Genomic DNA, 24,805 nt, shown 5'->3' with positions numbered 1-24,805 from the left:
TTTTAAAAGTCAAGGAAAGCTGAATAACCCATGTTTAGGTAAATAAAGTTGGAAGAAGTTGGATGCAGGATTATTGGAAATGTCAGCTAAAATGAGTTTTGAGCATTATGCAGAAGTTATATATGACCAGTAGAATGAGAGTTGGCTAGAATATCTATGATATTCAGTGTAGTTTGCAGACATTAATTGGTTTTCCTGACGACACAGTGAAATGGATGGGTGACTTCAGCTGCTGGTATTTTTCTCATAGTTTTTCTCTCTCTGAATTAGAATTATTGATATGTATGCTTGTCTTCAATGATAGATTTTAAGGTCCTTGAAAACAAATTCAGTAGTGTGCCCTTCACATCACAAGCCTGACATGAATTTGGATTCAGTCAATATTTGTTAATTGAAAAAATGGGAATATGCCAGTGTCATAACAAAACAATTGGCCAGAAAAATAGGGCTGGAGGTTTCAAAAGTTTGGGGTAACAAATCTACAACTTAGTCCCTTGGTGGAATGTTGATAAGGGAACCAATTTTTTGAAGGGTCTTTTAAGCCTATAGATAGGGTCTTGTTTTTGTTTTTTTTTAAATAATTGTCATAAAATATACATAACAAATACACCATTTTAACTACTTTTTTTTTTTTCTTTCCGTTTTGCGGACCTCTCACTGTTGTGGCCTCTCCCGTTGCGGAGCACAGGCTCCAGACGCGCAGGCTTAGCTGCCATGGCTCACGGGCCCAGCCACTCCGCGGCATGTGGGATCTTCCCGGACCGGGGCACGTACATGTGTCCCCTGCATCAGCAGGCGGACTCTCTACCACTGTGCCACCAGGGAAGCCCCTTAACTACTTTTAAGCGTACAGTTCAGTGGCATTAAGTACATTCACATTGTTGTGCAACTGTGACCACCATCCACCTCCAAAACTTTTTCATCTTCCCAAACTGAAACTGTGGAAAGGGTTTTAATTCCACACTTGGCTGGCACACAATTTTAAAGCCACCTCAATGACCTATGAACCATGGGACAGTCACTTGAAACAGTGCTGTTGTTCCTTTGCTCCTCAAGAAGTTGTCCTTGGGACTCCTCAGTATAAGTAACTCAAAGAAGCGAATCCGGGGAATAATGATGCTAGAGCCCCTTCCTCTCCTGATTCCCACTGGAAGACTGTGTGCCTGCTTCCTTCATGCCATCATGGGGAACCACTGTTTCCTTTCACAAGTCTCAGTTTTCCTCAGGATAGACAAGGTTAAAGAAGAAAAAAGTAGCTTTGTCACCAATTTTAACTTAAAACCTCAATATAACTAAATGATGAAAATGAAATCATGGTTGTGTTGTTCCCCTAACATTTGGACCCTCTGTCCTAGGAATTTTTAGTTAACATCCATTTTAAGGTAACAACCTTATTTTACAAATAAGTTAGTAGAGGTTCAGTATTTGGTCCAAGGAACCAGTGGTGTTAAGTGCCTCAGCTAGGACTTGAACCAAATTCTGACCCTTTAGCCCTTGCTGTTTCTATTCAGCCACAAGAATGCATTGATAGAGATTCACCTTTGGTAGCACAATTTGAGTTGTTCATCATTTGTGATAGAGCCACATTTTACCAAAGGAGGATCCCTCGTGTCATTAATCATTTACATGTCTAAGCAGTTGAATGTATAGTTAATGGCCATAAAGGTTATTTTTTTTTCTCTGAAGGTTGAACAAGTCAGACACATTTTGGAACCTGGAAGTCTTTTTATATTAATTTAACACTAAAACCTTTCTCAGCTCATTCTTTTTTTCAGTCCCCAGGGGCAGAAGATTGCACTAAATATAATCCTTCATAGCATGTTACCATCATTGGCCATCTGAGAGTCCCTGTTTGGTTTTCTTTGCTCCCTTGTATTCCTGTCTGTTTATACCCAGTATAATTAACCATACTAATGTGTTAAATATTTGTGTTTTTGTATGTGCACTTGCAAAATCTGTGTTGTGGTTTTTGTGCAGAATGTTAATTCGCATAAAAATTATTACATAATGATGTTGACCCCATTCTGTTTTTTCCCCATTTCATTCAGCACTATTTTGAAAATATCTTTATGTTAATACTAACATTAATTTATTATTAACTATTAATTTATGTCAAACACAAGAGAGCTTTAAAGTTATTTTATTTTATTTATTTTTGCGGTACGCGGGCCTCTCACTGTTGCGGCCTCTCCCGCCACGGAGCACAGGCTCTGGACGCGCAGGCTCAGCGGCCATGGCTCACGGGCCCAGCCGCTCCACGGCACGCGGGATCCTCCCGGACCGGGGCACGAACTATGCCCACTGCATCGGCAGGTGGACTCCCAACCACTGTGCCACCAGGGAAGCCCTAAAGTTATTTTTTGTCATTACAGTTTTTCATAGTTTTATTGCACTATGTCCAAAGGCACAGCCTGTATGATATTGATTTTTTTGAGACATATTGAAGTTTCTTTTATGATCCAATACACAGTCTGTTTCTGTAATTGTTCTGTGTGTGCCTCCCCCAAAATGTGTACTTTCTGTCTGTCATATGTCACAGTCTCTTACATATAATACCTTGAGCTTATTATGTTGTTAGTCTTCAGTTTCTTTTTTTTTTAATCTTTTGCTGCTTTATTATTTTCTGAGAAGTATGCGTTAAAATTTTGTTTTATTTGTTTCATTAACTGTGGTATCATTTCTTAACCATCTTACCCTATAAATCCTGTAAACAATACAGGTGAAAGTATAACTGCTCTGGTTGAATCTGGGAGAACAGGTCTTAAATCGAGTGTCCCCCCAAGGCCCCATCCCCAGAGTACCTCAAGGCACTTCTGCAGAGTCCATAAACTGGAATATTATTTCTTTTTTTTAAAATTTATTTATTTTTGGCTTCATTGGGTCTTTGTTGCTGCATGCGGGCTTTCTCTAGTAGCAGCAAGCGGAGGCTACTCTTCATTGTGCGGGCTTCTCACTGCCGTGGCTTTTCTTGTTGTGGAGCACGGGCTCTAGGTGCGCGGGCTTCAGTAGTTGTGGCACACGGGCTCAGTAGTTGTGGCTCACGGGCTCTAGAGCACAGTCTCAGTAGTTGTGGTGCACAGGCTTAGTTGCTCCATGGCATGTGGGATCTTCCCGGACCAGGGCTCAAACCCATGTCCCCTGCATTGGCAGGCGGATTCTTAACCACTGCACCACCAGGGAAGCCCTGGAATATTATTTCTGTAAACAAACTGTCAATTAATCTTTTAACCTTGTACTCTTATTTCTTGTCACCCACCCACTAACCCAAACAATTTTCCGTTCAAAGCCAGATGGGCTTTCACGTTCTCTTCCTCACCCACCTGCATAGATGCTTTTCCCCTTGTCATTACATCTACCAGGACTCTTCTTCACTTAACCAAACTCTGTACCTTATTCAAAACCCTTCTTGTTTATGTAAACAATGAAAACAGTAACTCGAAAAGATATACACAACCCAGTGTTCATAGAAGCATTATTTACAATAGCCAAACAACCTAAGTGTCCATCCATAGATGAATGGGTAAAAGAGGTGTGGTATATATATACAAGGTGGAATACTACTCAGCCATAAAAAAGAAGATCTTGCCATTTGTGACAACACAGGTGGACCTGGAAGGTATTACACCAAGTCAGATAGAGAAAGATAAATACTGTATGATTTCCCATAAACGTGGAATCTAAAAAATAAAACAAATGAACAAACTAAATAAAACAGAAGCAGACTCATAGATACAGAGAATAAACTGGTGGTTGCCAGAGGTGGGTGGTGGTTGGGCAAAATAGGTGAAGGGGATTAAGAGGTACAAACTTCCAGTTATAAGTAAGTCATGGGACGCAATGTACAGCATAGGGAATATGGTCAATAATATTGTAATATCTTTGTGTGGTGACAGGTGGTTACCAGACTTATTATGGTGATCAATTTGTAATGTATATAAATGTTGAATCACTGTGTTGTACACCTGAAGCTAATATAATATTGTATGTCAACTATACTTTAATTTAAAGAATAAGAGAAAAAAACATTCTCAAATTCTGCTTCTTCCATAAAATCTCTTCTAGCCATATCAATTCTTAGAACTCTAAAAGCAATTATTTCTAGTGCAATTAATTTAATGTTTATTCACTGACCTAATTCACTAATCATTTAGTATTTATTCAGTGACCAGCACTTGTAGTGGTTGGAATTTCTATTTACATAACTGTAGTTGTTTAATATTTGTTGTATTTGTTTGCTTCCCCTATTTTGCTGTAAAAGCATCTTGAGGGTACCATGTGTTTTGTATGCTCTGTTAAGGTACCCACATAGTGGCTTGTTCTTAGTAGTTGACCAACAAAAATACTTTGAGTTTATTTACTTCAGTGTTGATATGAATAATTTTATTTATAATTAGAGGACAGTTTTATTACATTGCAAGTTCTTTGTTTTATTGTATTTTGCTAAATGTGTTCTTTATTATTAATAATAAGCATTATCAGTGAAAGTTCTTTAAGCTTCTCTTCAAAATCCTTGTAAAGCCGGCAGATTTAACCTCTTTATAAAATAAGCAGTCATTAAAAAATAAATAAATGAATAAATAAGCAGTCATTTATCATTCTTTCAATATAAATTTATGCATAAAATAGCTTTTATGGGTTTAAATTTATCTCCTCTTATAAGGCATATCTGTTATATCTGGTTATATAAGGTTATATCTGGTAAAGTGATGAAATGGACTAGGCTGTCTTCCTTCCCCTACCCCTTAACACTAATTATTCAAGTTAAGTTTTCAACTTGGAAGGTTCCTTCTAAGGACAACGAACTTAAGTCAAGTGTTAGAGCGTAGAGAGTTTCAGGATAGTCACAAGCTACTGCTTGGTTATTCAGCTGATAAGATGATTACATCACACGATGGATTAGTCAGCAAACCTCTGAGCCCTGGCAGCACACCTGGCCTGAGCTGGTGCTGTGTGGGGTACAAGGCATGTCTAAAGCAGTATCATTCCCAACACTGACCTGCCAGTGTGGTTTCGTTGCACAGAATCGACACAAGTGAAGTATAACCAGCCAAATCCTAAAATAGGTAATTTAGAGCATAAAGTGGAGATTGCAAGGTGAGACAGAAGATCAAATAAAAGAATTATAAAATACCTGTAAGTCATGAGCTGTTAAGTTCTTTAACGTGTATTTTATTTAATTTACCCAACTTCCATGAAGTGGGTATTATCATACCCATTTTAAAGAGGAAAAAGTGGAATTCCATAGAGGTAATATAATGTATTAATTATTGGACATTGAGTAAGTGGTAGATTTGTGTATTGAATTCAGATCTGACAAGAAAATCAACATCCTTAGTTCCCCTTGTTTTTACTCACATAACACCCAATATTGTTTTGTACCCTTTGTATACTTTAAAGAAATGTAATTATTTAGAATTAATTGTTGATTTTCTTTCCTACTGGACTGCAAGTCCATGAGAATAGAACCATGTCTGTTTTGTTCAGCACGATATCTCCAAGACCAAACACTTTGCTTGTTAACACAGCTGGTGATCAGTATATATTCTTTGTTTCCCTTTTTCCTTTTTTGGAAGTTGGGGGGTGGCGGGGTAGTGCAGGGAGGCTAGGGTTTCCACCACATTGTGTTGACTCTCTTAGGTAAGAAAATAATATGTAGAAAGTCTAGGCCAGTGTGAACCTGAACAATCAGGGAAGGTTTTATGGGTGAGCCAACCTTGTTAGATGGAGATAAAATAATTTTTAACTGTAACCTATATATAAGACTTTGAATGACCTCAAGTACTTCGCTCTCAAGAAGGGACGGTTCTTTGTAGAGGCATCATCAAAGATGGGGAAATGCCAGTATCTTGCTAATATAGATTCAAGTGCTCTATTTAAATTTTTTTTACCTTTTTTTTTTTTTTAAATAGAAAAAATCAGGCAAAGATATGCAGACCTGCCTGGAGAATTGCACATTATTGAACTTGAAAAGGATAAGAATGGACTTGGACTCAGCCTTGCTGGTAACAAAGACAGGTCACGCATGAGCATATTTGTGGTGGGAATTAACCCCGAAGGACCCGCTGCCACGGACGGGCGAATGCGTATTGGAGATGAATTGTTGGAGGTGAGGGGCATATATTCTTTTCTTTTTTTTTTTTCCTATTAGGCTCATTTGATTCTTCTAATAAAATCTGTCCAGTTACTTTCATTATAATGATCACATAAGGGCAAAATCCATCCATATATTTATATACTCTGTATCTAATATATCCATCCATCTAGGGGCGTATATCCTGAGCTTCTGTTCTGGTGAGATGAAGGGGTATAGAGGATATTGTATAGGAAAGTGAAGTGAAGGGGAAGAATGTTATAAATTACATTTTCGTCAACTATTATTATCATTTTCCTAAGCGAGAACAAAAATCATATTGTTGCTTACAGTTGCTGTTTGCTGCTTGAGTAAAAACTAATCTCACAGGGACTTGCCTGGCGGTCCAGTGGTTAAGACTTAATGCTTCCACTGCAGGGAGCACAGGTTCGATCCCTGGTCAGGGAACTGCATGCTGTGTGGCATGGCCAAAAACCAAACCAAAACAAAAACAAACAAAAACAAAAAAACTAATCTCACAAAATAATTTAGGGGTCCTTAAGTAAAATCTCATGGAAACACATTAAAAGAATAAGGCTTGTTTTTAAATATAAATTCCAAAAGGTTCAAAACTAATTTGTGATTAATCTGATGTTATTAGTGTTTATCAAAATCCTCTTCAGCTTCTGAATTAACCGTAAGTATGACCTTTCTTTTTGTTATTTTTGTCAGTTAGTTTTTTGTGAAGGTGTTATAGCCGACAAAACTTTATGAACTGGTTGTCAAGGATTGGTTAATATCTGTGAAGTTGGTGATGTGGTTAAGGCCACAGGTTAAGGAATAAGATTTCTTATTTAGGAATAGGAGAAAGATAAGAGAAGCTCAGAAGATGACTGACCCTCTGCTACTGCTCTGGATGAGTTCATCAATAGTCTGAAAAGGTTATCCTCATTTTCTAAGCTTAAAGTCAGGGTTTCTGCTCTGAATTTATCTTAGTTTGATATTTGTTTGCCTGTTCCTCATTCAGCTAACAGTTTTTTGAGCGTCTCTTAAGACTGGACACAAAGAGATGAATACATCCAGTCCCTTCATTCAAATAGCTCACATTCTCGAGGAAGAAAAGAGATAAAAAGATTGTCGCATAACAAAAATGAAAAAAAAATTATAACAACAATCGTAACAAGAGCAATCTGTACTTGGTACCAGACATAGCTTTACTGCTGAAGTCACAAAGTAAATGAGGTGCTGGGATTCAGTATCAGGCAGTTTGACTTCTTAGCTCCTTGTTACCCAGTGTGCTCTAACGCCTCTTGGATAAAATGCTCCAACACTTGGACGTTTGGGGGAGGTGAATCACAGAGGTACCGAGTGTCAGACTGCTTACTTAAAATGAGGGCTTTACTAATTTTTCATTTTACAGTTTCCTCTTCAGACTCAGAATTCATAGTCATCCACAGTGTGACTTGCCTAATAATATCTACAGCTAAAGCTGATCAGACACAACTGTGGGGACACTAGTATCGCCCTCTGTCTTCTAAGCCCCAGTAGTTTCTCCCCATCTAAAACCTGTTTTCACAAAGAAGTCACTTCTGGAATTACTTTTCTTTGCTTGTTCTTTTGTAATATAGCATCATGAAAGGGACCCACATCGGGTAGAAGCACTGATTAGCATAATCATTATGTAAATAAAAATCAAAGGTGACAGTGTGTATTAACCAATATAATTCATTGTTTCACGTTCATTTCCTTTGGCTCATGTTTAGAGATTTCTTCATAAACGAAACTGAAGTGATAGTGGTGGTAATAAGATGAAAGTAAAAGCTAATTTACTGAGTTATTCCTAGCATTTTACCTATGTGCTCGCACATTTGTATTCAGTATTCTTAAGAGCCCTATATGGTATGTACTGTTGTTACATCCCCATTCTGTGGATAAGAAAACTGCATAAGTAACTTACAGAAATAAGTTACTAAGAACCCAGGCTTGCCAGGCTCCAAGAACCATGCTCTAGCCACTGAAGTATACCACGTTCCCCATGGTGCTTCAACCAAACCCAATCTGTTTAGATCCACGAGAATCCTGATTTATGATGCCCTAGGCTTTAGGAAATCATTTATATTAAATCATTCTGTTGTATTATATGTACCTAAACACATACTTCCTGTCTCATGTGGTACATGGAAATGTTCCAAAAGCTATACTTTGGAACATGAAGATTCTAGTTCTATTCTCTCTCTAGTTCTATTCTCTCAAGACTCAAGATGGAATGGCCGATGTGATCCAGACCAACAGGAGAGCTGGTATTTTATTTCTCTGTCTGACATTTTATTAGATAGAGGTAACAGATGAGCTGTGGCTGCCCTGAGAGTGTTTTACAGGCCATACAGAAAAGTCCACCCTCTGCAGGGCAGTAAGCACTGGACTAGGAAGACCTACTTTAATCTTTTTTTTTTTTTTTTTCTTTTTGCGGTACGCGGGCCTCTCACTGTTGTGTTGTGGCTTCTCCCGCTGCGGAGCACAGGCTCCGGACGTGCAGGCTCAGCGGCCATGGCTCACGGGCCCAGCCGCTCCGCGGCATGTGGGATCTTCCCAGACCGGGGCATGAACCCGTATCCCCTGCATCTGGCAGGCGGACTCTCAACCACTGCGCCACCAGGGAAGCCCCCTACTTTATCTTATCCCAGTTCTTTCAGTTACTAGTTGCATTTCAGAAGGGGCTTAAAGTACATGGCACGTGGTTGACTGTTAATTAGATCACATTTCCTTCCTTAAAGACAGAAACTTTAGGTATTTGTTTTCTAGGCTAGAGGCTAGAAGAGCTCTCCTGACTGAAAAAGAATATTAACATCTTGCTATTTCAGGGCCCTCCTATTCCTTCCTTTGACTTTCTGGATTTGGTCTTTTGTTGCTATTCAGTAACTTCATCTTCGTTCAGAGATGAAAAGAACAAGATTAAATATGGTAATAAGTTAATCGCCCTGCACTCTCCACTGAGTCTCTTATTTAAATAAAATAAAATATGTTGGAACACAGATTCTAGCATCACAGACCTTTGGCTAGTTATTTATTTTCTCTAACCCTCAGTTACCTCCTTTATCAATTGGACATTTTTCATTTATTCAGCAAGAACTTTACTGTGCATCTGTTGTGTAGGAAGAAGTATGTGAACCTGTGCGATTTTTCATTGGTGAAAAAAATCCATGGTCCTGTTCTCATAGACCTTATAGTCTAGTGATGGTATAGCCTCAACCTCAGAGGGTGTTATGAGAATTAATGAGAGAAGATATGTCAAGTTTTGCCACAGTATCTGGCACCTGGTAATACCATAATGAATTTCAGATGATAATATTTATAAAATAATATTTTCATGTGGATTTGTGTATTTTGGTTCCTTTTAGCTTGTTTATATTAATACATTTGTCTATGAAAGTATGTTCCGGAGGGAAGCCACCTTCTTTTTCTTCCATAGCTCCATGCAGCATCTTGAAAAGCTGAGAGAGTAGAACAGTGCACATACTGAATTCTTATGCAGTTATAAGTCATCTTCTCATATGCTTCTGGCTCTAGATCAGGGATGAAAGGAAAAAATTCATGTGGGAAATATTTTTCTGGTTTATTTTTAGGGCTGAGAAAAACTTTCAATCATTTCTCTATGATATGTGAAGAATTTGTATATAGCATAATATCAAATCCAGTGTGCTTCTGAACTGAGAATAAGACATTGATTTAACGATGAGTACCAGGAAAGCTGGAAGCAGTGTTACAATAGCTGTTCTTTGGATAAGCAGTGTATTAGATTGCAGAAGGACACTGCATCACGAAGGAGGCATTTACAATGGGCTTTCAGATTATGCTTACGAGATTTCTGGGCTAGAGCAAACCTTTTGTATTTGCTTACCCATTCACACTCCATTTAATTTTGTCAAATGAGGTAAAGTTATCCATGTCTTCATTATTCTTCCAACTCCACCATTTGCTCATGTTGTTTCTCATAATTGCTTTGTTTTTATCATTATGTTATTACTTTGCTCACAGCTTCTTTTATTTATAGTTGATCTAACTTCTTTTAGACCCTCAGATGAGGCTAATTTCTAGAAAGTAGAAACGAGAATGGTCAAACATACACTGTAGCTTCTCTGAAGTGAGAAACTCTGCATCTCTACTCGAGCCCCATCCGTGACTGATTTTTGGCATGACACCCGCCAGCAGTTTTGTTGCTGTGGGACTGCATCGTTACAGTGCTAGAGCAGTCCGCGAGTTCTGTTGATTTATGGCTCATGTATAAAAGAAATCTTACATTGAGCTCCCAGAAGACAATGTGATTAAATCTCAGCTTCTTTCCCCTTTAGTGTGATGCTGGTGTAGGGGTTCTGAATTAATTTCAAAAGGCATTAGCATATAATTACCATGTAGACTGGAATGAGACTTTCAGTAGATTATTGGCTTTCCCTCAGCAATTAGTCCCAGAAAATACACAGGCCTGGGCATGGTGCTTTCATAAGAATATAGGATTTATTTATAGTCTTCCCTACACTGAAAGTGTGGGGATAGAGAGCTGATCGTGCCCTGTGGGGAATTGGTGTGACTTGTCAGGTGACAGAGGTAGCCAGAAGGAACAGTGTGGTGGCACAAGAAGTGCACAGTGGATGGGGCTAGCATGTCTGGCTCCCACACCCTTCAAGACAGAGGAGGAAGTTCGTTCCCTTTATAACATTTACCTGCGGCGTAGTCTAAATTAAATCTTGTTAATTTTGCGCGTGTATAATAGGTTTATTTAAGAACCATTAAAAATTAAAAGTATGAATACTTTCCATATTTGCCAGGGATAAAGACCTAGAACTACAGGTAAACTCAGATCTTTTTGTCTAGTAATACTTATTTTATAAGAGGAAAAAACTGAAACCGTAAAAATTAAATGACTGACCCAGGTAGCTGTAGCTGCTTTAAGACAAAACTCCTGTCTGAGCGGACGTCCCTACCACCACACCAGTCCCAAAGGTTGAGCCTTCACTCTCTGCTTGTTGCCAGTGAATTATATTTGGAAGACTTAGATGCAATTTAGAAGTATACTACAGTAGTGAATAAATCACCAGCTCTTAGGCATCCATAGATAAGATTCTAATTTACAGTCAAACGTTTCTATCATCTTAGATTGGCTCTTTTAGATTACCACACATGGATGTAATTTTATAAAGTACGCTTCTTAATGAAGTTATTATTCCCCAAGAGACCTCATGGAATAAAATATTCCATTGTGGAAACACTAGTTTGAGGAGAAGAAAGAACAGTAAAGGATTTCAAAATTGCAATAAAATTATTTTTCCTATGTTTTATTAACAAAGATAGGTTTATAATAGCTAAAAGTGCAAAAATAAATTGATTGACCAAATTTTTTTATTGTGTCCGTGGTGTCAAAACATATCAAATTTTACATTTTAAATAAGTGATTTATTGTATGTCTATTATATCTCAATAAAGCTGCTAAAAAATGAGTTGATCAAACCTGACAAAAACCGTGAGCAGGTCCTGAATATGACCTTCCTTATACAAAGCTAAAGTCACCCCATTTTCTGACTCTCAAAATAGTCTCCAGCCTAATTCACAGCTCTGAAAGTCAAAAGAAGAATGTGGTGCTGGCTGAGTGGTCAGCCTCACACAGAAAACTGTCCTGGGACCCCTGATGTGTATACATTTTTCCTTTCTTCCAAGTGCAGTCTCCCTGGTCATTACAGCATTATAACCAATAGCTGTCTGCGTTTTGCTGAATCATCTTCCCTAAGTAATCCATTGCATTACATTCAATTTGAGTTACAAAAAGATGAGATTATTAAAAGAAATCAGGGGTAGGGGAGCTCTATTGGGAATTGAGCTAACATTGAACACTTACTATTTGCTAGGCAGTGCTAACTTCTTTACATGCATTCTCTTTTATAACAAAAGTAGGTGCTATTTTAATACCCATTTTACAGATAAGGGAACTGAAACATGAGGGGCAGAATCAACATGTAGACACTGGCTTTTCTGGCTCTAAAGGCTATGTTCTTGAGTTTAGTTCTGGATTGATAATGATTCTAGACAATAACCAGTGAATTTCTCATCATTTTGTAGCTTTGGTAGATTTAGATTAATGCAGTTAATCCAATGCCAGTTTAAAATATCTGAGATAGGACTTGGTGGTGCAGCGGTTAAGACTCCACGCTTCTACTGCAGGGGGCGCGGGTTCGATCCCTGCTCTGGGGAACTAGGATCCCACATGCCGTGCAGCGCGGCCAAAAGAAAAAAAAGATAAAATAAACAAATAAATTTTCTATTAAAAACTAAAAAAAAAAAAAAAATCTGAGATCGTTTCTCACAGTGCAATACCCTGTTAGTCTTTTTATCTTCAAATTTAATGCCACTTGGATTCATTAAAAGAAGAATGCAGTCAGTGAAGTTATAGGCATCTTTTAAGAACCAAAGAAGAAGAAGAATTTTTTTTTGTTTTGAGATTGTTCTTGCCCAAGTTGAGAGCTTTCCCCTTCAGTGCCATTATAGAGTTCAGATTTTATTTCAGGCCGTAGGAAATATTATGGAAAACCTTGCTCATATAGTTTGGCCTGATTCTTTTCTGTGTTTCCCGGAGTGAAGTCTTTGAGCTCTACTCTTGGCCATTTCTGTTTCTGTCTTTGGCTTGTCGGGGGAAGTGTTTTGAATTATTCGGTCACATGTCATTATCTTTATGCTGCTGAAATATTTAGGCTAAAAATCTATTTTGTTACTGATCTTTTGGAGGAATGGCAATCACTTAATTTTTATTATTGCAGTCCTCGTTATTGCTCCCCAAAAGCTTTGTATGGGATCGCTACAGTGAGCCACGTTGTCTTAAAATCATGGCGAGAAAGTGGCATGAAAGAGAAAGTAAAAATGAGGATATTCGAAGGAACTCAATTACGGTGGAAGATTATAAAAAAATAGGCATAGGAATGTATGCAGGGGAAGAAACATGCCATTTGGAAGGAATCAGTGGATTTCAGCAGTGCCTCTCAAGACTCTCCTTAATGCAGTTTTCCCTCGGACCCTTACATGACATATTGGGATAGTTGTCCAGGCCTCTGGTCTCTCCTTTTTCCAATTTCTTGCCCACTCCCTTCCAGCCCCACTCATTGTCATACTGAAATGCAGGCTGGAAAGACATGCTCTTCGGTTATGGAAGAGTGTTTCCTTATGTCAGCCTCATCATATAATTTATTTCTGTATTTTGCTTTATTTGCACAATAGAAATTTCTTACAGTCACCATGCAATCTTAAGACACAAAGCCTGAAAGAAAAGTGTTAATGAAATTCTTATTCCAAGTTTGACTTACTAACAGTATCAAACACCTGCTTGAACTCATCACAAACATGGGTCCTGTGTGTATGTTTTAATTATAGTTTTTAAGAGACAGGCCTAAAATCAGTAATCCAACCAGAAAAGCAGGTGTTCCACCCAAAGCAGTAAGCATATGCCAATTTCTCATTAAGTCAGGAAAAATTATGCATTACATGTCAACCCCAGACCACACATCAGTTTCCTAAAATGCAACTAAGACACAGTAAAGATATTGTATATAGGTAACACATAATTATGTTAAGATGTAAAGTGTCTAATATTGCTTCAGAATCACAAAATAATATGATGCTAACACACAGTTGCTTTGTATACAGTAACATGGCTTCTGTTAACTCTGCCAGCATCTAAGCTGTACATCCTCCTTGTTGACACTGAGTTTGTGTCTCAAAATATCTTCCTGTGATCCTGTACTTGAAATACAGCTCTGACCTTTTCCCTCACAATGTTTTGTTTAAAATCTTTTGCTTTGTATTGGGAGTATAGATATAAATTTTTCCTTTAGAAGCATTTATCGAAAAATATTGTATTGAGAGAGATGTAGATTCTATGAAGTTTGAGTATTAAAAATCAAAAGGTATGGGAAAATGTTAACTGGGGAGGTATACCCTTATATGTTTTCTGCCCTTTTAAAAAAGCTTTATTATGGAGTTTTTTTTTTTTAATCTACAAAATAAACAGAATAACATAATGAAATTCTCTTGTTAGCCATCACATTGATCAACAATTACCAATACTGTCATTTGTGTATCACCTGTACCTCCATATACCCACCCCTACTCAGAAAATATTATTTTTATAGTCCTGTGTGTATATGTATGTGTGTTATAATTTACATAAAATGAAATGCACAGATTTTATCTGTACAATTTTGACAACTGTGTACACCTGTATAACCCAAACACCTATCATTTCCATCTCCCCAGAAACTTTTGTGGAGTATCAGTTCTTCTCCTCATTTTTAACTATTTGTCTTTTTATAATTGAATTGAATGTACGAGTTCCTTATATATTCTGGAATATATTCTGGATACTAGTTCTTTATCAGATATATGGTTTATGGATCTTTTCTCAATCTGTGGCTTGCCTACTTATATTCTTAATGGTATCTTTATATGTATAGAAGTTCTTAATTTTGATAAAATCTTTATTCGTTTTTTTCTTTTATAGTTGTTGTCTTAGCTAAGAATCTTTGCCATCCTTCAGGTTGCAACACTATTGTCCTATATAGGCTTTATAATTTAAGCTTTTATATTTAGTTCTATGATTCATCTTGAGTTACTCTGTGTATGTGGTGTGAGATAGGGGGTGGGGCTTATTTTTTCCCCAGCTGAATATCCAGTTGTTTCGGCACCATTTGTGAAAGACTTCTTTCCCATTGAATTCCTTTGCACCTTTGTCAAGAATGAGATGACCATGTAACTATACGTATATTTTCAGGCTCTCAGTTCTCTTCTATTAATCTGTTTATCATTTATGCCATTACTGCATTGCCTTGATTAAAATGTATCTTTATAGCAAGTCTTTAATTCAGGTTGTGCCAAGTCCTTTGTTCTTTTTTGAAATTTTTTATAGTTGATGTAAAATTATAGTCGATTGTAAAATATTACATAAGTACAGGTGTACAATACAATGATTCACAGTTTTAAAGGTTATACTCTATAGTTATTATATAAAGTACTGGCTATATTCACTGTGCTGTGTAATATACATTGGTAGCTTATTTTATTTTTAATTTTTGGCTGCGTTGGGTCCTCGTTGTTGCGCGCAGGCTTTCGCCAGTTGAGGTGAGCGGGGACTACTCTTCGTTGTGGTGCGCGGGCTTCTCATTGCGGTGGCTTCTCTTGTTGCAGAGAACAGGCTCCAGGCACGTGGGCTTCAGTAGTTGTGGCACGTAAGCTCTAGAGCGCAGGCTCAGTAATTGTGGCGCACAGGCTTAGTTGCTCTGCAGCATGTGGGATCCTCCCGGGCCAGGGCTCGAACCCATGTCCCCTGCATCAGCAGGCGGATTCTCAACCACTGCACCACCAGGGGAGCCCGGTAGCTTATTTTATACCTAATAGTTTGTACCTCTTAATCCCCTATCTCCATATCACCCCTCCCCCTTTCCCTCTCCCCACTGGTAACCACTAGTTTGTTTTCTATATCTGTGAGTGCACTTCTTTTTTGTTATATTTACTAGTTTGTTGTATCCTTTAGATTCCACGTATAAGTGATATCATACCATATTTGTCTCTCTGACTTATTTCACTTAGCATGATACCATCCATGTCCGTCCATGTTGCTGCAAATGGCAAAATTTCTTTTTTTTATGGTTGAATAGTATTCCATTGTGTATATATACCACATCTTCTTTTCCATTCATCTGTTGATGGACACTTAGGTTGCTTCCATATCTTGGCAATTGTAAATAGTGCTACTATGAACATTCGGGTGTATGTATCTTTTCAGATTAGTGTTTTGTTTCTTTCAGGTATATACCCAGGAGTGGAATTGCTGGGTCATATGGTAATTCTATTTTAAGTTTTTTGAGAAATCTACGTATGATTTTCCATGGTGGCTGCACCAGTTTACATTCCCACCAACAGTATTTGAGGGTTCCATTTTCTCCACATCCTTGCCAATGTTTGTTATTTGTGTTCTTTTTGATGATAGCCATTCTGACAGATTTGAGGTGTTACTTGACTTTGTTGTTTTCTTTTAAATTATTTATTTATTGAATTATTTTTATTGAAGTATAGTTGATTTACAATATTATGCCAATCTCTGCTGTACAGCAGAGTGACTCAGTTTTACACATAGGTACATTCTTTTTTAAATATTCCTTTCCATTATGGTTTATCCCAAGAGAATGGATATAGTTCCCTGTGCTGTACAGTAGGACAAATGTTGTTTATCCATTTATTATTCTAAATGTAAGAGTTTGCATGTACCAACCCCAAATTCTCAGTCCATCCCTCTCCCTCCCCCACCCCCCTTGGCAACTACAAGTCTGATCTCTATGTCTGTGACTCTGTTTCTGTTTTGTAGATAGGTTCATTCATGTCATATTTTAGATTCCACATTTAAGTGATATCATATGGTGTTTGTCTTTCTGTTTCTGACTTACTTTACTTAGTATGATAATCTCTCGTTGCATCCATGTTGCTGCAAATGGCATTACTTTGTAATTTTTTATGGCTGAGTAGTATTCCATTTTATATATATGTGCCACATCTTCTTTATCCATTCATCTGTTGATGGACATTTAGGTTGTTTCCATGTTTTGGCTATTGTGAATAGTACTGCTATGAACATAGGGGTGCATGTGTCTTTTTGAATTATTTCAATAATTTTGTCCATACTTCACTTTGTTCTTATTCATCAAAATTGATTTTGGCTACTCTAGGTCATTTGAATTTCCATATGAATCTTAGAGCCAACTTGTAAATTTTTATTTAAAAAAAAAAGCCAACTAGAATTTTTATTGAGATTATATTGAATCTATAGTTTAATTTAGGAGCACTAGACATCTTAACAATACTGAGTCTTCCAAATTATGAACGTGATATCTCTCCATTTAATTACTTATCTGCAGTGTTGCATAACTTTTGGTGTAGAACCTTTCCATTTTCAGTTAAGTGTATTCTTATGTATTTTATATTCTCCAGTTCTCTTATTGCTAGTACATATATAGAAATACAATTGATTTTCATATATCTGTATATTGACCTTGTATCCTATAATCATGCTTAACTAACTTATTGTAGTAGTTTTTATGGCTATCTTAGCATTTTCTAGAGGTAAACAATCGTGCCATCTGTGTATAGGGAGTTTTATTTCTTCCTTTTCAATCTTTATGATCTTTTATTTTTCCTTCTTTCCTTCCTGCCTGCGTTTCATTCCTTTCCCTCCTCCTTCCCCAACCTCTCCTCCTCTTTTTCCTTTTTAAATCGCAATTTGACATTGTTTTTTTGTCAATTACTTTTCCTGCACCTATTTAACTTATTTGTGCATGTTTTAAAATGATATTTAAATATAACACAAAAGGACACACTTGTGGGATAGTCAAAACTCTTCACCATAATATTCAAAGTCTTTCAAAAGATATCTTTAGGGCTTCCCTGGTGGCGCAGTGGTTGAGAGTCTGCCTGCTGATGCAGGGGGCATGGGTTCGTGCCCAGGTCCGGGAGGATCCCACATGCCGTGCAGCGGCTGGGCCCGTGAGCCATGGCCGCTGAGCCTGCGCGTCTGGAGCCTGTGCTCCGCAACGGGAGAGGCCTGCATACCACCAAAAAAAAAAAAAAAAAAAAAAAAAAAAATCTTTAACCTACTTTTCCAGCTTCTGCCACTACTTCATCATTCTATGATCCCACTACATTGAACCATTTAAATAAGTTCTCAGTACAGATGTGCATTTCTCTCATTCCATTCTTTTGCCCATGTATTTTATTCAGTATACTTTGGCATTTTTAAGACCTAGCTCAACTGTTTTAGCATAAGCTTACGAAATTATTTTTGTTATTATCCTAAATAAAAATCGCCTGCCAATGCAGGGGACACGGGTTCGAGCCCTGGTCCGGAAAGATCCCACATGCCGCGGAGCAACTAAGCCTGCGTGCCACAACTACTGAGCCTGCACTCTAGAACCCGCAAGCTACAACTATGGAGCCCACGTGCCACAACTACTGAAGCCTGTGCGCCTAGAGCCCATGCTCCGCAACAAGAGAAGCCACCACAATGAGAAGCCCGCGTACTGCAACAAAGAGTAGCCCCTGCTTGCCACAGCTAGAGGAATCCCGCGCGCAGCAATGGAGACCCAACTCAGCCAAAAATAAATAAATAAAATTTTTAAAAAGAAAAAAACACCTTTAGATCTGATATCTCTTCTTAATATAGAGGGTTTTTCTTTTAATATTTTTTAACTTTAGGTAATTGGCTTGAAATTCAATGGTAAAGATTACAGAATGGAGAAACAGATATTATTAGTTATTATTTGTTGAAAATGTACTTTTTTTTTAATGAGAGATGGCTTCTAGTACTAGATATATTTTTAAGTAACTCTCTTTCTTGTATAAGTCCCTTAATCTCTGATCATCACTTAACTAGAAGGCGAGTCAATAATATCATCGAGAAACTTTCAAACTTAATGTTTTGTGATTCTGGGATCTAAATTTTTGCTTCTCAAATTTCAGCATATAATTTAGCCTAAGGTATTTCTTATCTCTATTCTGGGGAACATAAAAGCTGTAAATCAAAAAAAAAAAGAAAGCTGTAAATCCCTTCTCGAAAGGTTTGCAAAATAAATCTCTTTAACTATATAAGTTGCTCTCAACTGAGGTTGTGTATCAGAATCATGGGACAGTTTCACCTAAATAACAACCCTTCACCCCAGCCTACTAGATGAGAATCTCTGATGTTGAAGGCCTAGGTGTGCTTTTTGTAAGTTACCTAATTGATATATGGTATAAATGTAATCAGGAGTCTAGATGTGAATTTTTGCTCTTCTTATAGAACACTGACAAAATACCAGGAACCTCTGTAACCTCACTGTAGAAAATATAACCATTTGCTCCTCAGTTCAGATTCCGTACCAATTGCATGAAATAAAATGGTGTACTCAGTGATGGGACTAGCAATTTCGACAACCAATTCAAGTAGCATTGAATGTGTCCTTGAATCTGCAAAGGACAAAGGAGAGATCCCTACATGGTCCATAGTACTTCCTGCCCTTCATTTTGAGTCTCTGTCTCCATCCATTTACTTTAAATGCCAAGAGAAGCAGGACTGATCTAGACATAGGGGCTGTGGCTGGAAAAATGAGGGCAGGAGAGCTGAAGGCTCAAAATTTTGCACAATATTTAAATATAATTTAAAATTATTTTGACTAAATTTTATTGCCCATCCTTGTTTCTGGCTACGAGTCAAAAGTATTAGGTTAGCAAATATTAAAAAATAGAAAAAACTCTAATGGATTCCCTAACATACTGAGTTGTTGTAAAGGTTTTGCTTCTTATTGTTGTTTTTCTCTTTTTTAATTTAGAGAAACTTAACTTTTTGACATGTTTTTAAAGTAACATGTAATCATAAAAAATTGTAATTGTACAGGTAAAAGTAATAATCTTCCCTCTTTTTCCTCTGTAATACTACTCCTCCAGAAGAAACCACTGTCAGTTTACCATCCTTCCTACTGGTCTCATGCATGGTCATACACATTTGTGCAAATATAGATTTTATAGTTAATAACCACAAATAGAATCATATTGTACATACCTTTTTTAATGAATGATGTATCATTTTCCATATCAATACAAATAATACTATAACATACTGGTGTATATGTCTTTGTGCAATTCCTGTGGCATAAATATATCAAATCATCTTTCTTTAGTGTTATACAAATTTTCCACCCCACTACCAGTATGTGAGAGAGTGTTTCCCACCCCCCAAATCTGGCAAAACATTGAATATAATCAGACCTTAGCCAACCTGCCAGGTGCAGTTTTTTTCATTGAAAAAATTCTTCACACATATTTCATACACATAAGGAAGTGACTGAGAAGATAGTCCTATACTCTGGTGAGACAGAGTTTTTAAAGTTGACACTTGAACTGGATTTTTCTAGGCCTTCACCACTGTACAGAGTTTGGAATGAGAATTGGGTGCTGGGAATTATTTTGGACAAGGAGGGAGGTGGTTGGGGATGGCATATGGGTGATTAAGATGAGTATTAAGTAAAGTGGCAGGAGTCCCATGGCATCAAGTTGAATATACATTTCACCCATACCAAAGGCTGCATCCTCACTGGAAAGAGGCTTTGGGATCGGAAGACTTGAGTTTGGATTCTGAACTCTGCCACTACCTCACCTAGAACCCTTGCACTAGTTACTGAGCTTGTGAGTCTCAGTGTCCTCGTTAAAAAAGTACAGGAGCACCTGTCTTGACTACCTGTCACACTGAGCAGTGTGACAGTGCTGGACTCTGTATGAGGTATGCTTCAAAAGCGATAAAATGTGTATGATGGAATCCTGCCTCTACAACACTGATTCGCTGATGAGACTTGTGTTTAAAAAATGAAAGAAAAAAAAAAAGAGACAGAAACTGTGGCTTGAAGGAGGAGAGTTGGGGACTTTGATAAGGTCCTTTGATGACTGATTTTGTGGCTGTAGACACAGCAAGAAAAATGTTTTGAAGTCAAGAGAAAAAAATTCTGGTAGCAGAGGGAATTGGAGTAGAGTGCTAATCAGATCATTTGTTTGAAAGAAGCAACTATTAATCTGGGTCTTACTAGTCTGGGGGGAAGTCTTGACTCCTAGTATGTATCGATGTTCTTAGAAGAAGAATTCCAGGTCACTATTCACCTGAGATCCTATTTACTTATTTGAGTAACAATACCATTAATAGAGGTAGGCTGTAATGCCTCAACCTCCTAGGAAAGCATGATTCCTCTGCAATATTAATGAGCTGTTCAGAGGTAGATTATACTTATGACTCCATTCACTTATTCCTTTCTATTCCCTGCATGTAATAGGAAACTCCACAGACACCCTATTTCATTTGGTCAAGTGAACCAACCTATAGCAGTTGGGGCTATTTCCACAGAAACACTAAGAATCAGAGCAACACAAGAACATATTTCTCTGCTCACTTCCTTGAAGTTGATATTTTTCAATAGTGTCAGGGTTTAGAATTCAAAGGAATATCTTACTATTTTCCTAATATATCAAATTTGGAGAGATATGAGCTGCATACTCATACTTTGCCTTCAGAAGGTATTTCAGTTTAATTCGTTTTGTTTGAGAGAAAATAAATCTCTCACGCTTAAACCTTGTAAATTAATGTGTTCCTTTGGGAACAATATATTTCACAAGAAATAAATGAAGTTGCAGAAGACCTTATTTCAACACTGTTTATTAAATTTAGTTCTTAAAACCTGCTCTTTTACACAACTATTAAGTTATTAGAGGTTGAAGTATATTATTTTGTCTTTTGAGAAAAAAATTAATGTGAAAATTTATCCAGAAATACCTTTTTTTATAGTGAAATTTTGTTTTCATGTGAGTTTCAGTCATCTTCCCTGTTCCATCTCTGCCTTGGTGCCTCTTTCTTCCCTTCATTTCTCCGATGTGCAGAACTGAAGGCAGAGGTTTGGAAAGTGAGGATTGTTTTTCATGGGGGCTGGTGCCCAAGTTTTTTGGAAAGGGAAAATATTCTACAAAGTCTTCTTTGAACAGGATCTGGGTATCTTTATTCTGTTAGTCTATACTCTGCCCCCCAAAGCTATACCTGTGGCTCCTAGGAAGAGAGCTGCAGTTTCCTACCTACATATCTTTTTTTTTAATTTATTTATTTTTTTACACAGCAGGTTCTTATTAGTTATCCATTTTATACGTATTAGTGTACACATGTCAATCCCAATCTCCCAATTCATCACACATACACACACACACACCCCACCACTTCCCCCCACCTTGGTGTCCAAACGTTTGTTCTCTACATCTGTATCTCAATTTCTGACCTGCAAACCGGTTCATCTGTACTATTTTTCTAGGTTCCACATGTATGCGTTAATATATGATATTTGTTTTTCTCTATCTGACTTACTTCACTCTGTATGACAGTCTCTAGATCCATCCACGTCTCTACAAATGACTCAATTTCATTCCTTTTCATGGCTGAGTAATATTTCATTATATATATGTACCACATCTTCTTTATCCATTCATCTCTCGATGGGCATGTAGGTTGCTTCCATGACCTGGCTATTGTAAATAGTGCTGCAATGAAAATAGGGTGCATGTGTATTTTGGAATTATGGTTTTCTCTGGGTATATGCCCAGTAGTGGGATTGCTGGGTCATATGGTAGTTCTATTTTTAGTTTTTTAAGGAACCTCCGTACTGTTCTCCATAGTGGCTGTATCAATTTACATTCCCACCAACAGTGCAAGAGGGTTCCATTTTCTCCATACCCTCTCCAGTATTTGCTGTCTGTAGATTTTCTGGTGATGCCCATTCTAACTGGTGTGAGGTGATACCTCATTGTAGTTTTGATTTGCATTTCTCTAATAATTAGTGATGTTGAGCAGCTTTTCATGTGCTTCATTGCCATCTGTATGTCTTCTTTGGAGAAATGTCTATTTAGGTCTTCTGCCCACTTTTGGATTGGGTTGTTTGTTTCTTTAATATTGAGCTGCATGAGCTGTTTATATATTTTGAAGATTACCCCTTTGTCGGTTGATTCATTTGCAAATATTTTCTCCCATTCTGAGGGTTGTCTTTTCGTCTTGTTTATGTTTCCTTTGCTGTGTAAAAGCTTTGACGTTTCATTAGGAACCATTTGTTTATTTTTGTTTTTATTTCCATTACTCTAGGAGGTGGATCAGAAAAGATCTTGCTGTCATTTGTGGCAAAGAGTGTTCTTCCTATGTTTTCCTCTAAGAGTTTTATAGTGTCCGGTCTTACATTTAGGTCTCTAATCCATTTTGAGTATATTTTCGTGTATGGTGTTAGGGAGTGTTCTAATTTCATTCTTTTACATTTAGCTGTCCAGTTTTCCCAGTACCACTTATTGAAGAGACTATCTTTTCTCCATTGTATATCCTTGCCTCCTTTGTCATAGATGAGTTGACCATAGGTGCGTGGGTTTATCTCTGGGCTTTCTATCCTGTTCCGTTGATCTATATTTCTGTTTTTGTGCCAGTACCATATTGTCTTGATTACTGTAGCTTTGTACTATAGTCTGAAGTCAGGGAGTCTGATTCCTCCAGCTCCATTTTTTTCTCTCAAGACCGCTTTGGCTATTCAGGATCTTTTGTGTCTCCATACAAATTTTAAGATTTTTTGTTCTAGTTCTGTAAAAAATGCCATTGGTAATTTGATAGGGATTGCATTGAACGTATTGATGGCTTTGCATAGTATAGTCATTTTCATAATATTGTTTCTTCCAACCCAAGAACATGGTATATCTCTCCATCTGTTGGTATCATCTTTAATTTCTTTCATCAGTGTCTTATAGTTTTCTGCATACAGGTCTTTTGTCTCCCTAGGTAGGATAATTCCTAGGTATTTTATTCTTTTTGTTGCAGTGGTTAATGGGAGTGTTTCCTTAATTTCTCTTTCAGATTTTTCATTATTAGTGTATAAGAATGCAAGAGATTTCTGTGCATTAATTTTGTATCCTGCCACTTTACCAAATTCATTGATTAGCTCTAGTAGTTTTCTGGTGACATCTTTAGGATTCTCTATGTATAGTGTCATGTCATCTGCAAGCAGTGACAGTTTTACTACTTCTTTTCCAGTTTGTATTCCTTTTATTTCTTCTCTGATTGTTGTGGCTAGGACTTCCAAAACTATGTTGAATTATAGTGGTGAGAGTGGACACCCTTGTCTTGTTCCTGATCTTAGAGGAAACGGTTTCAGTTTTTCACCATTGAGAATGATGCTGACTGTGGGTTTGTCATATATAGCCTTATTATGTTGAGGTAGGTTCCCTCTATGCCCACCTTCTGGAGAGTTTTTATCATAAATGGGTGTTGAATTTTGTCAAAACCTTTTTCTGCCTCTATTGAGATGATCATTTGGTTTTTCTTCTTCAGTTTGTTAATATGGTGTGTCACATTGATTGGTTTGCATATATTGAAGAATCTCTACATCCCTGGGATAAATCCCACTTGATCATGGTGTATGATCCTTTTAATGTGTTGTTGGATTCTGTTTGCTAGTATTTTGTTGAGGATTTTTGCATCTATATTCATCAGTGATATTGCTCTGTAATTTTCTTTTTTTGTAGTATCTTTGTCTGGTTTTGGTATCAGGGTGATGGTGGCCTTGTAGAATGAGTTTGGGAATGTTCCTTCCTCTGCAGTTTTTTGGAAGAGTCTGAGAAGGATGGGTGTTAGCTCTTCTCTAAATGTTTGATTGAATTCGCCTGTGAAGCCACCTGGTCCTGGACTTTTGTTTGTTGGAAGATTATTTTTTTTTTAATCGATCAGTTTTATCTGCAACTTTTAAATATTTTGACATATGGTGTATGGGTCTCTGGACTCTTACCCCAGTTCTACCAGTATTAGAAACAGGCCTAACTGGTCTCCCTACACCCAGAATTTTTTTTCTTTTTTTTTTCTTTTTGGCTTTTGTTTTTGTCTTGGTTTTTTTTAGAATTAAAATTTTTTATTTATATTGCAGTATAGTTGATTTATAATGTGTAAGTTTCAGGTGTACAGCAAAGTGATTTTAGTTATATAAATATATATACATATATCTATTCTTTTTCAGATTCTTCTCCCACACAGATTATTACAGAGTATTGAGTAGAGTTCCTTGTGCTATATAGTGGGTCCTTGTTGATTATCTATTTTATATATACTTGTGTATCTGTTAATCCCAACCT

General features: G+C 37.2%; 1 protein-coding gene across 24 annotated transcripts in view; it reads left to right on the top strand.

Annotated features, from left to right (window-relative positions):
• PATJ (PATJ crumbs cell polarity complex component) overlaps positions 1 to 24,805 on the top strand; it is a 405,040-nt gene that overhangs the window by 207,619 nt on the left and 172,616 nt on the right. For all 24 annotated transcript variants that reach the window (XM_049696976.1, XM_049696961.1, XM_049696921.1 and 21 more), the window contains one exon: positions 5,910 to 6,106. In XM_049696976.1, the coding sequence (XP_049552933.1) occupies positions 5,910 to 6,106 (197 nt within the window). The remainder of the gene's footprint in view (positions 1 to 5,909; positions 6,107 to 24,805) is intronic.

Source organism: Orcinus orca, chromosome 1 (assembly GCF_937001465.1).
Source record: "Orcinus orca chromosome 1, mOrcOrc1.1, whole genome shotgun sequence".
NCBI lineage: Eukaryota > Metazoa > Chordata > Mammalia > Artiodactyla > Delphinidae > Orcinus > Orcinus orca.
The sequence above is the reverse complement of the archived record's forward strand: the minus strand, read 5'-3'. Positions and strand labels throughout refer to the sequence as shown.